Here is a 16,753-nt window from a genome sequence, read left to right as displayed (position 1 = left end):
GTTCAGTCCCTAAGTTGTGTCCAACTCTTTGCGACCCCATGGACTGCAGCACGCCAGGCTTCCCTATCCTTCATTATCTCCCAGAGTTTGCTCAAATTCATGTCCCCTGTGTCAGTGATGCCATCCAACCATCTCATCCTCTGTCGGCCCCTTCTTCTGCCTTCTATCTTTCCCAGCATCAGGGTCTTTTTAAGTCAGCTCTTCACATCGGCTGCCCAGAGTATTGGAGCTTCAGGTTCAGCATCAGTCCTTCCAATGAGTATTCAGGGTTGATTTCCTTTAGGATGGACTGGTTTTATCTTGCTGTCCAAGGGACTCTCAAAGTCTCCTGTAGCACCACAGTTCAAAAGCATTTATAATCAATAAATGTTGAGATCTGCATCCTGAGACAACCTGGACCACCTTGTAATAGTGTTTGCATCTGAGACTTGCATCTTCTAATTTGACTCTCTGAGCGCCTCCAGGGGCCCCACCTCTAAGAGTTTTAGGAATATTACCTCCTGAGGTCAGGGCTACTCCAGTTCTGTCATCCCAAGGAGGAGGGAAACTGATGCCAGGAGAGACGCACACATGTTCTCAGTCATCAGCTCGTGTGTCCTGAGGATGATGTTCAAACCCGAGCAGCTGTTTGGGAAACCCTCAAAGCCACACACTTCTCTGCCACACGACTTCCTCCCAAATCCTGCTTCATCCGGGCGATTTGACTTGGCGCCTAGGAAGCTTCTAGAGAAGGCCCAGGTCACTGATGGCAGGTAATAGCTGGACATGGATGGAGCTTTCCCACCTGAATACGTAATGACACTACATACAGAACGCTATGCCACCACTGGAAATGACAATGGGAGAGCCTTGGACTGACATGGAAAATAACAAAGTCTTAAGCATGATGTAAAAATGTACAGTCAACAGTTTTAACAATGGATATTCAACAGTTGCTATCATGTAGAAAAGAAATATGAATGAAAAGACAGAAACCTGATCAAAATACAAGTGTCGTAGTGGTGAGGGAAGCATGACCTCGATGATTTCTAGCTCCCTCTTCACATTCAAGGAAATTTTTAGGAGAACAATGTCACTTACAGAATGGGGCAAATCATACCTGAAGTATCACTGAATCATCAAGAAGGGGACTTCCCTGGTGGCCCAGTGGCTCAGACTCCATGCTGCCCATGCAGGAGGTGGAGGTGTGATCCCTGGTCAGGGAACTAGACCCCGCATGCCGCACAGCACAGCCAGTCTGTTAGCCCCATTGCTATCTGTTACAGATGTTAATTACCCAGAAAGTCATGTAAGGATTAGAGTACCATCGTGTTAAGATGTGGCGCCAACATGTTTCAACCCTGGTCTCAACCACGGCGGCCAGCCAGGAAGCAGCCACCAGCCCCAGGAGACGGCACGGGTCAGCAGCCTGCACGCCCGGCGTCCTACGTCCGCACCGCCTTCCAGGCTCCCCAGGGAAGCCCCCCAGGTGGACCACGCCTGGAAGAGGGCCCGCACGTGCCCACCCGCCCACCTGCCCCGCCGCCCGCGCGCAGCCTGTTACCTTCCCTGGCGGGAGCCGGTGGGCCCAGCTGATCCATGCTGCCACAGCCACCGTGCTCTGGGCTTCAGGGCACGCGGGGCCGCAGGGAGGAGGCTCGGCGGTCAGGGCCGGGGGGCGGTGCTCCTCGTGCCACTGGGTGTCCGCAGACAGCCTGAGGGGAGGAAAAGGCGGGAGTTCATTGGCGGCTGCAGTGAGGACCGTAACCTCCCGGGAGTAACACTCAGGGCAAAGCGAGGCGGAGAAGAGACCCCTGGCGTCTTGACGGCACCTGGAACCACACGCAGAAGGCACTGGCCGGACCCCTCCCTGCCCGTATGCCAAGTCCCTGCTGAACCTCACACGTGTGTGGACACGAAAGCCCAAGTATTCTTCTTCTTCCTTCAACTAAATCTTTACCAGTTTGGGGTGAAGGGTTAATTTCTGAGGACTGAGGAGGAGGCTAGCTTTGAAGCGAGCGCGTCGGTGAGCCCGCGGGCCTGGGCTGGATCCCAGGTCCTGCTTCATCCTCTTTCTATTTCCTGCCTTCCTGTTTCCTCACGAGGGGTCTGAGACGTGAGCCACACCAGGCAGGCATGGGAGGTCTGGTCCCACGCTCCCGAGGAGCATCCTGTGAGCCAAGGATACTGTTTATGGTGTTGACACCCCAGACACCTGCCTGGACTCCACCAGAACCATTACGGGAAGATAAACTTGACAGACGCACTTTCCTGGTTCTCGAGGTCCCGGACGAGGCCCAGGGAGGGCCCCCACAGGTGCCACACAGAGACACCCTCTGGAAGATGGACCGAGTTCGGTCTCCAAGCCAAGACTCACACGGGCAGACCACAGGGGTCAGGGGACTCGAGGCCTGGAGGAGCTGGGACAGTTAGCAGATGACCTGAGCCTTTCACCCTCAACCCACGAGCAGACACTGGCTTCCGACAGTGAATGTAAAACCACTGCTTCCATATAAAGTCACCAGACCCTCAGCCCACACCTGCCACATCCTGGTCTGCATAGTCACAGCAGGGTAGCACACGGGCACAGAGGTGTGTGCGCACATACATACACGTGCTCACACGTGCACAGAGATGTGTGCACATACATATATGTGTGATCGCACACATGTGCAGAGGTGTATTTGCACACATTCACACAGAGGTGTGTGCCCACATACATAGACATGTGCTCACACACGTGCAGAGCTGTGTACACATACATATATGTGTGCTCGCACATGTGCACAGAGGTGTGTGCACACATTACGCACATGTGTGCTTGCACATGTGCAGAGGTGTGCACACATACATATACACGTGCTCACATGCATGCACACAGAGCTGTGTGCACGCATCACATACATGTGTGCTCGCACATGTGCACAGAGGTGTGCATGCACATGCATATACATGTGCTCACACATGCACAGCGGTGTGTGAACATACATGTGTGTGATCACACATATGCCCAAAGAGGTGTGTGTACACATTACATACTCGTGTGCGTGCACACGTGCACACAGAAGTGTGTGCATGCACACACACATACATGCACACAGAGGCCCAGGAAGCTGCAAGGAGGGAACAGGAGGAAGGCCAGGAGGACTCGCAGTCAGGAGAACACAGAAGGGGGTGATGTCTGCTGATGTATCATCTCCCAAGAAGAAATTTAAAAATGCCTGGAAGGAATCGAGGAAAGAAGAACCTGATGTTCTCAGGGCTCCCGGGGTGATAGGGGCTGCCGTATCACTTCACACCTTCACCATAGGTTGGGGTGGAGACACTGCCTCACTCTCCCAGTGCAAAGCAGCCGAGTCCAGGGCAGTCTGAGGACCCACCCAGGGCCCTGGGGCTGGCATCAGGGCAGAGCAGCCCCCACACACCCCTCTGTGGGACCCTAGCCCCATCGTCCATCAAGCAGACACCACTGGCCCACGGCCAGGCTCACCCAGAGAAGCCAGACGCACAGGCGCACCAGACCTTGGGGTTTTCCAAGTGTTACAGATTCTTCGGGTTTCTCTACCTCATCACTTACTCATCTTAAACCACACTGTACAAACCTCATTAATGCTATTTGTCCTACTTACAATGCATAAGAGAGAGCCAAAGTTACTTCTCTTTTTCCATTCCTAACACGGGACAAAACAAAAGAACATGCCAGTGTTTCTCTTACTCTGGAGCCTGATCCTACTGAACAACCACCGCTCACCTGCTGAGCTCCCAGGACGCCGAGATGCACCGCGTAGCCATCCTAGTCTTCCTGCTGCAGACGAGAGGATGCCCAGGGCTCGTCCCCGGGGCAGAGCTGGCACTGGGACCAGCCCCGGTGCCCTGGTCTGTGTGTGTGACGTGTATGGATTTCAGAAGATCATGATACTCAGGGGCTGTTTACCTCCAAAACCAGCATCGGCGGGCAAGCACCTTCCTGAGAAGGAGACTGTTCAGGAAATGCCCGCACACAGGGCCTGCTTCTGGGTTTGGGGGCCTGGGTGCCCGTGTTCCCTGCTCCGCTCCATGCAGGCACTGCCCCAGGAAGCTCGCTCCCCGACACTGGGCGGGCGAGAGCCGGGTCTCCTCCCACCTTCTCTGGCCGCCCTGCTGCCTCCGGCCGGTGCCTGCTGCCTCCTGGCTGCCCGCTGGGTTTGTAGACAGTGTTTTCAGGGACAGCGTGGAGCCCGCTTGGCCCACAACCAACCCAGAAATGGAGGACAAGCCTGACTTTCTCACAAGTCCCCCAAGCCCCAGCGGACGAACGGCAGGAGGTAATACCGGTCTGGGCTGCCAGGCCCTGGGGATTATTACTGTCCTTCTCCAGTTTAGGGCTGTGGTTTCCAACAAAAGACGGCACGTGCGGCCTAAGTGGCCACCTGGAGAGACGGGCAGCGCATGGGGTGGGCCCGAGGTGTGGCCAGGACTCTGCTCCAGAGCCTGGGCAGCTATGGAAGTGCCCCGTCACTAGATTTTTTTCCTCACATTTCATGGAAATAGCCTGAGTCTTTGCTCCAGCGAGGTTTCCAGCAGCTGGGCCGTCTCTGCAGATCTGCAGGGAGAGCACCGTGGACGCCCCGAGGGTCTGGGACCTGCTGCCTCTCCCGCGGGTATTTCCCCCGGGGACTCGGGGTCCAGAGAGTGAGGAAGGGGATGCAGTCGCCACCAAGGTCATCCCTGCAGAGAAACAGCACAAGTTCCTGGGGCCAGAGCCAGGACGCGAAGCCTGTCTGGGGAGACCCTGTTCGGGGCTCCCCTCTGGCCCGGGGCCCCGGCGTCCCCGCTGTGAACCGAGATGAAGGGACGCCCCCGTCAGCGGCCGCGGGGCTGGAGGCAGACGGCACTCACCCCCGGGCATCGGTGCTGCCCAGTCACACGAGGTGGGGCACAGATTATAGGCCGAGCCTGTGCCTGACCCACCCAGCTCGGACCCCCCAGAGTCCACCCACCGCAGACTGTGCTGCAGACTGTCGGGGGACCCAGGGTCCCTCACAAGCGCTGGACATCAGCCGTGAGTGGGAGCCAATGCACCTCAAGCCCGGGGACAGGGCCTGGGGACTCTGGGACACGGAACCCAGATGGCTCACGGCCGCTGGGCCCTTCTCTGTCTAAAACCACAAACTTCCCAGTGAGCTCACGGGAGAAAGGCTCTATCTACCTCCACGCGGAAATCCAGGAGGGAAGAATGAAAAGCTCACATGTCTTGTTGGGAAGGCTCCATGAACTTAACTCTAAGTTAAGTCAAACTCCACAGCAAACCAAACACAAAGCCTTTTCACTGAATGGTTTCATAGATTTTTAAGTAAACGTGATGCTCACAGAAACAAGAATGAAGGAAGGAAGGAGAGTGGAGAGAGGAAGGGGAAAGAAGGAAAAGCAGCTCTTCCCATAAGCCAGGCTGGGAATGCAGCTGCCGGGGTACATCTACTTGGTGACCATCGAATCTGACCTCGGAGGGCACGGGGTGCCAAGCACCCACAAGGCCCCGCTGCGGTGTGTCCTGGGTCACCTGTTTCTCTGCTCACATCAGACTGAGGCCATCCATGGGGCCTGAGTCCACTCACCCCCCCCCCACCAAAAAAGAAAAAAGAGTGAATAGAAGCAACTTATTCCATGCGGCAAAGACTGTTAGACAGCAGCCAATCGGCAAATGTTCAGTCTTTTCCAAAGGGTTCTTCGCCCTGGGGATCGACCCCTGAGAACTTGTGGGAGGGGCCCTCACCGGAACCGCAGCCCACACCCTGCCGGCCACACCCGCGCCTCCTGGCTCTGCTGCCCTGGCCTCAAATCCTTACAAACCAACTTCCTCTGCACACTCCCAGGTCCAAATCCACTCACCCTGCAGACTGAGCTCCGTCCTCCCTCCCTGCTGTGTGTCTCTGTATCTCTCCACGTCTCCCCCTCTCTCTGTCCTTGTATCTCGGTGTCTCTGGCCCCGTCTCTGTGTCTCTGGCCCCGTCTCTGTGTCTCTATGTCTCTGGCCCCATCTCTGTGTCCCTGGCCCCGTCTCTGTCTCTGTGTCTCCCCCTCCCCCTCCCCGCCTGCTCTCTGCTCCACCAGCAGGAAGGGACATACCCCTTCCTTGGGAAGCCCGTCCTGGGCGGGGCTGGTGACAGCCAGGGAACCAGACAGGCAGGCAGGGACAGGAGAGGTGGACACTGCCAGGCTGGGGACACCGCTGAGGAACAGGGGCCAGACAGCAGGGGGGGAAGTGGGAGGGACACAAGTTTGGCCGAAAGTCAGGAAATGGAGCCCCGCTGGCCGCCCTGGCCCCCACAGGAGCGCTGACGCCATCTCCATGTCTGCCCGGCCCCTCAGGGCACAGGCTCCAGGACAGAGCTCTGCCAATCCTGTTGACATGGGGGGGTGACAGCTCTACCCCACGGTGTGCTCCTTCCCCGGGGAGTCACCGGAGCCTCCCCAGACACGGTCCCTACAGGCCCCAGGCCGTGACACGCAGGACCACAGGAACCAACCCGTGCGGCTCCGGCTCCGCCCAGGCCGGCATCTGCAGGTTTGCAGGCGTGGAAATGCATTGACTATTCAGCAGGGCCTCCAAATGAGGGTCAGAGCCCATATCCGTAGCTGAGGCGGGGACTGCTTTCAGACACACCGAGGGCGGGGCGGCCCTGGGCGATGCTCCCCACCCTTCCTTGTCCGGCTCACCTCCCCTCAATCCCCTAAACCAGGGCCTGCACGGGACTGGACACGGGGTGCCCCAGACCCAGCGGGCCCTGCCCCACATATAGTCCAGACTTGCAGCCCAAACGTCCCCTCTATGAGCTCCTGAAGCCCACCTGCCTCCAGGCACAAACACGGGTGTCCAAGACCACGCAGTCCAGCCGGAGAGCCTCCTCTCAGAACCATCTAGACACACGACCCCTTCCTTTCAGAACTCACCAAGGACAAAGTTAATTCTGCCTTTACTTGGCCACGTCTGGGAGGAGGGGAGCAGGGAGACGGGGAGGAGGCCGGAGACGCACCCTCACCCGCCCCTCCTCTCGGGACCCACACGCCCAGCAATTTCTTGCATAAAGTAAATTCCAGCTCTCAAAAGTCACCCTGACAGACACGGCATCCCGCCTTGGGAAGAAGGAATTCGGGGAAACCCTGGGCTGACACCCAAGCCCCCGCCTTCCTTACACGGGCACCTGCTGCCCGCCTGTGGGCCCTGCCTGAGGGGTCACGCTGCAGCATAAGTGCACCCTTATTTATGGGAAATGCAAGTAACTCCTCATGCAGAGCAGGAAGGGCGCTGCGTACATGTGTGCATACATCAGGCAGACGCAGGCGAAGCCACTGTCCCCCGAGACTGGAGCCTTTCATCACGTGTCCAGGCAGTGGCCCGGCCCGGTGTAGGGAGGCCTGGCCCCACCTGGTCCCTCCCTATGGATGCCCACCCACCCGACACCGACTCGGACCACCCTGCAGACCGCGGGGGTGCCAGGGGAGCACCTTGCTGTGAAGCCCAGGATGCCCTCAGCCACCTGGCCTCCCCGGGGTCCCCACCCCCGCCCACACACAGGGGAGATGGGCGCCAGGGTCCCCTGCCCTCCTGTCGGCCCAGACGGGATGCAGGGACGCACACCTTGAAAATAATCTCTCCCCCTCAACTACCTGTGATTCACACCCTAAACACTCCTGCCATCTGGCAAACGCTGAACCTTTCATTCCTTCCTATTAAATCACCAGGAGCAGCGTGTGTCTAAATGCTTTTCCAGAACAGAGGCCAGCGGCAGGTCCAGCGGGTTTCCACCAGGCCCTGATCAGTTCTGGACCCGAGGCGGGACTCTATCCTCGGGTCTGATTTTTAGTTCCAAAAGAAAAGTGACCAAATCCATGCCCCCCGGGACAAGAACTCTGACACAAGGCTTGGCCCTGGCACTGTCTGGGAGAAGGGCCCGCAGGCTGAGTCCCCAGCCACGCAAGCAACATCCAATTCAGCTTCTCTGATGGACAGAACCAGGGCTGCCCACTGGCCACTGCCCAGTCCAGGGCTTGAGAACAAAGCGTGCATTGATGTCTTATCAGTTTCACAGCGAGCAGGCCGCTGGGGCCAGGGGCCAAGGCCACGTCCCCCAGAGGGAGCTGACGGCCGCACCATCCTGAGCTCCAGCCCCACGCTTGGCCTCCCAGCATCTCGGCCAGGCTCAGACCTGCACACACAGGGACTGAAGAGACACGCCGAATTCCTTCCATCAGAGCTCAGCACTCCTCACCCAGAAGCAGATTCTGGCTCCTGACTTGGGATCACGTCTAACTCTGGAAATCCTGGGCTGTTTCTACAATGGCCCACATAGGCGTCCCATCCCCACCGCTAGGCAAATGCCTGCACTTCCAAGCCCTTGCATGCCACTGCTGAAGCAAGGCAGAGCCGGCCCGAGGGGCAGAGCACCCTCCTGACTCCCTGCGCTGGAAACCCCGACACCCTCCTGGGTCCAAGGCTTCCTGGGCTTCCCCCGTGGCTCAGCGGGTAAAGAACCCGCCTGCAGTGCAAGAGACCCAGGTTTAATCCCTGGGTCAGGAAGATCCCCTGGAGGAGGGAATGGCAACCCACTCCAGTATTCTGGCCTAGAGAATCCCATGGACAGAGGAGTCTGGTGGGCTACAGTCCATGGGGTCGCAAACAGTTGGACACAATCTTGCAACTGAACAATAACACCCACCAAGGACTTCCAGCCCCAGTGGAGACAGACATGGACCTCTGCTCCGACCATTTCAGCTCAACACTCTCAAGCTCCTCCAAGTCAGTCACCACCAAGACCCCTTCAGAGAAAGAACGTGAATAACAGAATAAAATACTGCGTGTGTGTGTGCACGGCGCACTTCTATTAAAACTCCTCAGCCTGTCCTGTACGGTCAGATCCTGGTCTCCACACAGATGAGAAATGACTCAAGTTCAAAGTTCACATCTGTTTGACTTTGAAGCCTAAAGGTCCACAATGCTTTCTTTCAACAACAACAACAAAAAAAGATGTCCACTTGTCAGGTACTGGTTCCCCGCAAACTGCCCGTCTCCAACCCAAGAATCAAGAGCGAAGCCTCAGTCCAGGAAGCAAAGCCCCCGCCCCCAGGACCCCGACCTCCTCGCGCGTGGAGAAGGCCTTGGCTTCGCATAGGTACCAGTGTGCAGACTGTTTGGGCACCCTCACTGATTCCTTTTGTTTTCTTCATAAAATGCCCAGTTCAGGAGTCCCAAGCGACTCACCGAGTCAAGGTCTTGGAGCCTTACCTGGGCCACCGGCCAGTGGCCCCCTGGGGAAGGCTGGCTCAGCCATCCTCCTAGGAGCACTGAGGTCTCCCCTCGCCCCCGCGGGCCTCGTCCCCACTCCCTTTCACAAGGGCACCGGGAGGTTGCAGCAACCTCTGACACCACACTTACTTTAAAAAGCAATTTCTAGTATCAGAAAGTGGCTCCTGGAAGAGAAACACTAAACCTAAAACAAAAACTCCAAAAAATCTTTTAAAAAATCTTTTGAACATTGCTTAATGGAACCATAAAACATCAACAACTCACAGAAAGCACTCTCTACTAGCAGGTACACATTACTTTCCCGACATAAAGAAGAACAGGAAATGAAAGAATAACAGCAGGGCCTGTGACTGGTCATTATTATAATCAAAGTTTTGAAAAGGCACACAAAGACACAAAGATGTAAAGAAGCAAAAACCAACTTCAAGGCCTGGCTCTCTGAAGTCTGAGCTGGGAAGGAGCCCCAGTGAGGGGTGTGTCCTGGAGGGGCGCGGTGCTGGTGGCGGGTCAGGGGTCCCGTGCCAGCTCTCCTGAGCCTCACTCTCACAGCCATCATGGTCAGAGAAGGGCCCGAGCTCCCACTGCTGGCCCCGCCCCACACCCCCAGATCCGATGCCCCTCTGTACTGCTAAGCCCCACAACTTCCCAAACTACATTTCCAGCAGGCATAACTGAGGGAGCCATAGTCCTGCCCCATAAATGTTTAATGCCTGTGATCCCCTCCTGTCTCGTTTCACTCCACTCCCTCTCTACCCGGGCAAGCTATGAGTAACATGTGAAACAAACACCAACATGGCCGGAGTACCTCAAGATCTGGATTTCATTGCAGCCTTTCTATCACGCCTCATGCAATAAGAATACTGTACTATCCGATATGGGTCTTTAATTTATAGTGACACAGCCACACTCACGGCATTTTCATTTTGCTCTCATGCAGAACATTCTTGGTTTATAATACATTTCCACAACTTGCCTTTCAGCAATTTCCTAAGTGAGTAAACTGAGGTTCTACGGGGGACGTGACTCTTCCAGGGTCGGGTGAGCATTTCCAGAACTCAGCCCAGGGTCCGAATGCCACCAGAAGACCTCAATCTCCAAGAATCTCCAAAGAGAAGTTTCTAACCTTCTAACCTCACCAGAAAAACATCAGAGAACACGCAGCACATCAAAATATCAAGAAGACAAATTCAGTAAAACAAAGTCAAGCTTGACTGTAATAGATTAAAAAAGTTATTTTTAATAACTCTGGATTTTACCTCATCCCTAAATGTCTATAACTGCTTTGATAATACCTGGCCCGAGAGAGAGAGAGGGATACTCATCAATTATTTCAGGAAACCATGGGAGTCTACACCTGACTATGAACAGCCACACAGCCACCTAACTGCAGATGCTGTTGTTGTTGTAACAACAGTCACTAAGTCATGTCCAACTCTTTGCAACCCCATGGATTGCAGCATGCCAGGCTTCCCTGTCCTTCACCATCTCCTGGAGTTGGCTCAAATTCATGTCCATTGAGTTGGTGATGCCATCCAACCATCTCATCCCCTGTCATCCCCTTCTCCTTCTGCCTTCAATCTTTCCCAGCATCAGGTTCTTTTCCAATGAGTCAGTTCTTTGCATCAAGTGGCCAAAGGACTGGACCTTCAGCTTCAACATTAGTCCTTCCAATGAACCCCCAGGACTGATCTCCTTTAGGATAGACTGGTTGGATCTCCTTGCAGTCCAAGGGACTCTCAAAAGTCTTCTCCAACACCACAGTTCAAAAGCATCAATTCTTTGGTACTCAGCCTTCTTTATGGTCTGACTGTCACATCCATACATGACTACTGGAAAACCACAGCTTTGACTACACAGAGATTTGTCAGCAAAGTAATGTCTCTGCTTTTTAATATGCTGTCTAGGTTGGTCATAGCTTTTTTACCAAGGAGTAAGTGTCTTTTAATTTCATGGCTGCAGCCGCCATCTGTAGTGATTTTGGAGCCCCCAAAAATAAAGTCTGTCACTGTTTCCATTGTTTCCCCATCTATTTGCCATGAAGTGATGGGACCAGATGCCATGATCTTACTTTTCTGATTGCTGAGTTTTAAGTCAGCTTTTTCACTCTCTTCTTTCAACTTTCATCAAGAGGCTCTTTAGTTCCTCTTGCTTTCTGCCATAAGGGTGGTGCCATCTGCATATCTGAAATTATTGATATTTCAATAATTGAAATATTGGGCTGCAGATGAAGTCACTTAACCAAACCATACCCCAGGGCCAATCAAGTAAACATGGTGAGAGCTTAAGGGATACATTATATCAATATATTAATATTACACAGAGTATATCTCATTTTTCCTTTATTAAAAAGGTTATTTCCTTGAAAACATGTTCAAAATACATATTTTAAGCGACGAACAGTAAAAAAGTTATTCCTTGCAATGTTCTACCTGGAACTCTTGTTACTATTAAGTTACTATTAAGTAACTCTTGCATAAGATCCAGGACATTGGCAGCTACTTTATTTTGACTTTGTGGCTCAACCAAAGAAAAGCTAAAAATCCACTGCAGTTTGAGTTCATAAGAATTTTCACCCCCAGTAATTGAAATGTAAATATTACATTGCACCAAGTATGTCTGCTGCTTTCTCAGAATGTTCACATCCTGTTAAAAGCTGAAACATTTACTCAGATTTCTACCTTCAAACTGATGGTCTTCCAGAGGGGAAGTGTGGTCAGGTAGGGATGAGGAGTCACCTGTCCCGGCTGGCAGCGCACCTGTTTGTCTCCCAGCCATGCGAGACGGGAGGCGGGGTTTCTAAAGTAGCAATTACCTTCACCCTAACGTGGGCCAAGGAGAAGGAAATGGCAACCCACTCCAGTATTCTTGCCTGGAGAATCCCAGGGACTGAGGAGCATGGTGGGCTGCCGTCTATGGGGTCGCACAGAATCGGACACGACTGAAGCGACTTAGCAGCAGCAGCAAAGTGGGCCAAGGACTTTTGCCTTTATAGGAAAATACAAACGACTGTTGCTGACCTAAACACCCCAACTGGCCACTCCTCAAGGGACTTCACTGGGGCCCGGTTCATCCAGACCCCAGGCCGGGCCCGGGGTGCCTCCTGCATCTCCTGACGGCTGGTGGGTCTCGATCCGTTGCCGTTATCCCGGGACTCGCGATAAGTGGGGCGTTTCCAGGGCCTCAGCTCCGCCACCTGCACTGTCCACGCCCGGGGCGGCGTGCGCCCCGAGCGGCCCTCGCACCGTCCCCCAAAATCTGGGGTGGGCGGGCAGCTCGGACTGCAAGGTGTGGTGGGATCCGCCAGTTCGAGGGAACTGGGCAGAAGGGAAGCTTCCCAAGTTAAAAAGGAAACTCCGAAGCTCCGCGATAGGTGGGCTTGCGGGCGGCGCCCTTCAAGGACCCCCACCCCACCCCCGCCCGCTCTCATCCCGCAGAACCCCAGCCGCCCCCCGCCCCCGCCCGCACTCAAGCCACGGGACCCAGTCCTCCCCGACCCGCACTCACCCTGCAGCCGGGACTGGACCCCAGCCCGCCGTCCCTCCGACGACCCCTCTCCCAGCCCCGAGTCCGCCGCCCTGGGATGCGCCCTGGCCCCGCCCACAGGGAGGTCGGCCCGCCCGAACGCCGTGATTGGCCTAATTTCGCAGCGCCGGGAGCCCATTGGCTGCTGCGCCTGCCCGTTCCTCGGTCTTGCCCCGCCCCCGCGCCCGCGCATTCCTGCGGAGCCACGTGGCCGCGCGCCCCCTCCTTCTGCCCAACGCCCGGCTCGGCTGCGCACGCGTGGTCTCCCGGCGCCGGGCGCGCAGGCTTCCCGGACCCCCGGACCTTCGGACCCTCGTCTCTCCCCACAGAGCCCTCGGGCAAGGCACGCGTGGGCAGGGTCCTCCGGCCTATCTCTCCCCCAGCTCCCCCACCCCCTCCCTTTCCCCAGAGCTTCCACCCCTTCCCTTTGCTGGCTGGCCCTGCCTGCAGGGGCGTTCCTGGCTCCTCGGGAGGTCAGCTGCCTCAGACCCGCCAAGTCTTGGAGGTTTGGAAAAGCAAAGACTTCTCACATTTCCGAGGCAGTTTTTAAAGCTTGCCTTTTACTAAAAAGTTCTCATATTCACCTTCACTTTACCGGTGAACATGGGTTAGAATTCACTACCCTGTAAGAGCCAAAAAGTAATGACTTAAGAGGCAGAGGGTAACCCTGCGGTGTCACCCTTTGAATGGACAGTGCTAACCGGGCCTAAGGGAAACTGTGAGCCACTCAGTCGTGTCAAACTCTTTGCGACCCCGTGGGCTGTAGCCCCCCAGGCTCCTCTGTCCGTGAGATTTCCCAGGCAAGAATACTGGAGTGGGTAGCCATTCCCTTCTCTAGGGGGATCTTCCCGACCCATGGACCGAACCCCGATGTCTTGCTTTGCAGGCAGAATCTTTAGGGTCTGAGCCTAAAAAGCATCCTACTGTGAGCTCATTTGAGGTGAAAATCTGCATATATGCTTGGTTCCTCACAAATGCGCCTTAGGATGAAAAAGAATTCCCTAATGTGTTGTTGGAATTATTTGCAAGGGGCATTTCTTCGTTTTATAATTTTAAAAAGGAAGCATATTATTGCTGTAATTTCTGCTGTAGGACAAAATGCCAGAGAAGAATACAAACCAAAATGACAGTTATAGAATGTTGCCTGTTACCTGGTCAACACTAAATAGTGAGTCACACCCTGTGTGACTCCTGTCCAAACCTCTCAATCATAGAAGTAATTTAATTCAGAATTTTAGAAATTCCAGGCATCATAAAGATCTAGGGTGCCATCCACTAGATTTGTAGAAGGGAGACAATAATATAATTAAATGTCACAAAGCTAATTTAAACATCAAATGACTCTAAAGCCACCATGCTCTGTAAAAGTTCTTTCCCTGCAAATTGTAGCTCATGTAACTCACAGCTACCATATAAAGAATACAATGATTGGGGAGAAATAGTAGTAGGTAAGGTATTATTTTGGGGTCTCCCAGGTGGTGCTAGTGGTAAAGAATCCACCTGCCAAAGCAGGAGATATAAGAGATGTGGTTTCAATCCTTGGGTCTCAAAGATCCCTAGAGGAGGACATGGCCACCCACTTCAGTAGTCTTGCCTGGAGAAGCCCATGGACAGAGGAGCCTGGTGGGCTTCAGTCCACAGGGTCTCAAAGGGTCGGACTTGACTGAAGCAACTTAGCACACACACACACACGTGCACAAGGTAATATTTTAGCAATCTGTATTATTAGAGATTACTAATTTTATGGGAAAAATTGAGCTGTTTTAGAGCACTCTGGAAAGATACTAGAGCCTGAATCAATTGAAAAAGATACTTCCTTTTTAATGGCTGAGTAATATTCCATGGTGTATATGTACCATAGCTTCCTTATCCATTCGTCTGCTGATGGGCATCGAGGTTGCTTCCATGTCCTGGCAATTATAAACAGTGCTGCGATGAATGAGACAAGTGCTCAGGGCTGGTGCACTGGGAAGACACAGAGGGATGGGATGGAGAGGGAGGCAGGAGGGGGGATCGGGATGGGGAACACATGCAAATCCATGGCTGATTCATGTCAATGTATGGCAAAAACCACTACAATATTGTAAAGTAATTAGCCTCCAACTAATAAAAATAAATGAAAAAAAAAAAAGATACTTCCTCTCAGTGACTTTAATGTTATTGGAAAAATTATTTTGGGTCTCTTTTCCTAGGACTCTTTGAATAGCTTATTCAAAGATCTCTTACCCAATTTTCCTAGTAACCATGGTGGACAGAGATAGAAAGCCCAAGTGAATTAGCGCTAGTTCACTACCCAACAAGAAGATCCTGATATGTGTTTTCTGATCTAGTGGGGCAGAAATAAGAAAGAAGTTATACTGTGCATGGATGAAACAAAGGATTTGGGGATCCTCTTTTGGTCTGTAACACTAGTAAAATCCTGTGTGAATTACACAAGTCTCTGAACTTCCCTCTCATCCTCTAGAAAATGTGATTAATAGTGTCCACATCATAGATAAGAAACTTGAAAGGGAGAACCACACAGAGAACACTGTGATGTCCAGGAAGAGTAGATGCTCACTAGGTCATAATTTTCAGGAGCAAGAAAACATATTGAACCACTGTTTCTAATAGATGGCTCACAAGTTCATTTTTAAAAACTTAAGGAAGTTCAAGAGGCTGCCATTGTCATCATTTTTCACTCAGAAATCATGTTATTTCAGATCAATGGGGACAATACAGTAGCAGCACTGTAACTAGAAGCATGGAATGAAGCGCCCCATCTCCACAACGGCCCTATTAACCCCTAAGCTCAGGGTCACTGGGAAGAGCATGCCCCAGGGGGCGGGGTGGGGTGCTGGGGCAGAACAAGCTCTAACTCAGGCCTCCAGTCCTATCTGGGCTAGTGTTCTTCAGATACATAACCGTTTTCTGTAAGCCCTTTTGTGGAAGAGGATGAAAGATGAGAATTTCCATTGCAATTCTGCCTTTGGCTATTATATGCATATTTGGAGAGAGAAGCTGGGAGAGACTGATTATGAGGAACTGGCTCACACAGGTGTGAAGGCTGAGAAGCACCACGATGCTGCCATCTGACTCCGGAGAGCCAGGGAACTGCGGGAGCCGATGACGTGAATCCCAGTCTGAGGACAGGAGCAGATGATGTGAGATGACCCAGCTCACCAAAGGAGGGGCTCCTCCTTCTTCCATCTTGTTACAGTCAACCTTCAGTTGACTGGACCACCCCCACCCACATGAGTGGGGGCAGTTTATTGAGTCCACTGACTCAAAGCACAATCTCCTCTGGAAGCACCTGGAAGTAATGTTCAATCTGGGTAACCCATGGCCGTCAGTTGCCCCATAAAATGAACTGTCACAACTGCACATTGCTGATGTGAATGTAGAATGGTACAGCCACTCAGAACATTTGTTCTGCAGTTTCTTGTAGGACAGGCTCAGCAACCCTGCTCTTAGATATGTCCTCAAGGAACCTGAAAACATAAGTCCATAAAAAGACCATTGCAAGAGTTTTTGATTCATAACATTTCAAACTGTTCCAAACAGTGCATAGTTCAAAACTGGGAACAATTCAAATTCCATCAAGGGGTGAGTGTATCGACCAAGTGTGGTACACTTGTCCACACAGTAGAACACTGTGTGTAACAAAAAATAACAGTAACAAGAAGGAATAAACTACACTCAGTAGCTGAGATGAACCTCAAAACCATTGCACTGTATGAAAAAAACAAAAAACAAAACAGACCTGGAGCAAACTCTCTGCCCAAAACTGTGTGTCCCTTTCTGCATAAACGACCACCAGTGTCTGGGGGTGCACTCCCTCAGCCCAAGCCCCAGGGCCTGGACCAGAGTGGCTTTGGTGTTAGGGTCCCAGCACCTGTGCCCAGGGCCTCCTCCCTCACTGAGCCACACTCCCCTCCTGGGCTTGCCTGAAGCGTCTCTGCTTCCCACCCTGCCCCCACCCATATCCCC

General features: G+C 53.3%; 2 protein-coding genes across 6 annotated transcripts in view; both read right to left on the bottom strand.

The window, feature by feature from the left end:
• Positions 1 to 12,885, bottom strand: part of ARHGEF10 (Rho guanine nucleotide exchange factor 10) — a 59,058-nt gene extending 46,173 nt beyond the window's left edge. For all 4 annotated transcript variants that reach the window (XM_043454121.1, XM_043454126.1, XM_043454122.1 and 1 more), the window contains exons 1-2: positions 12,767 to 12,885; positions 1,544 to 1,694 (exon numbers count right to left, since the gene is read on the bottom strand). In XM_043454121.1, coding sequence (XP_043310056.1) covers positions 1,544 to 1,580 — 37 coding nt within the window. In that variant the 5' untranslated portion in view covers positions 1,581 to 1,694; positions 12,767 to 12,885. The remainder of the gene's footprint in view (positions 1 to 1,543; positions 1,695 to 12,766) is intronic.
• On the bottom strand, positions 2,957 to 15,596 carry LOC122432307. Of its 2 annotated transcripts, XM_043454127.1 has the most exons (3): positions 15,586 to 15,596; positions 12,267 to 12,268; positions 2,957 to 10,696 (listed from the first exon to the last, which is right to left on the bottom strand). In XM_043454127.1, the coding sequence occupies exon 3, from the start codon at positions 4,865 to 4,867 to the stop codon at positions 3,899 to 3,901; it is 969 nt and encodes a 322-aa protein (XP_043310062.1). In that variant the 5' UTR covers positions 4,868 to 10,696; positions 12,267 to 12,268; positions 15,586 to 15,596; the 3' UTR covers positions 2,957 to 3,898. The 2 variants fall into 2 exon arrangements, with proteins under 2 accessions (XP_043310062.1, XP_043310063.1); XM_043454128.1 differs by lacking the exon at positions 12,267 to 12,268 and having other exon boundaries at positions 2,957 to 8,438.
• Between the last annotated feature and the right edge of the window lie 1,157 nt (positions 15,597 to 16,753).

Source organism: Cervus canadensis, chromosome 31, assembly GCF_019320065.1.
Source record: "Cervus canadensis isolate Bull #8, Minnesota chromosome 31, ASM1932006v1, whole genome shotgun sequence".
In the NCBI taxonomy this organism is placed as follows: domain Eukaryota; kingdom Metazoa; phylum Chordata; class Mammalia; order Artiodactyla; family Cervidae; genus Cervus; species Cervus canadensis.
This window is presented reverse-complemented; position numbering and strand designations above follow the sequence as displayed.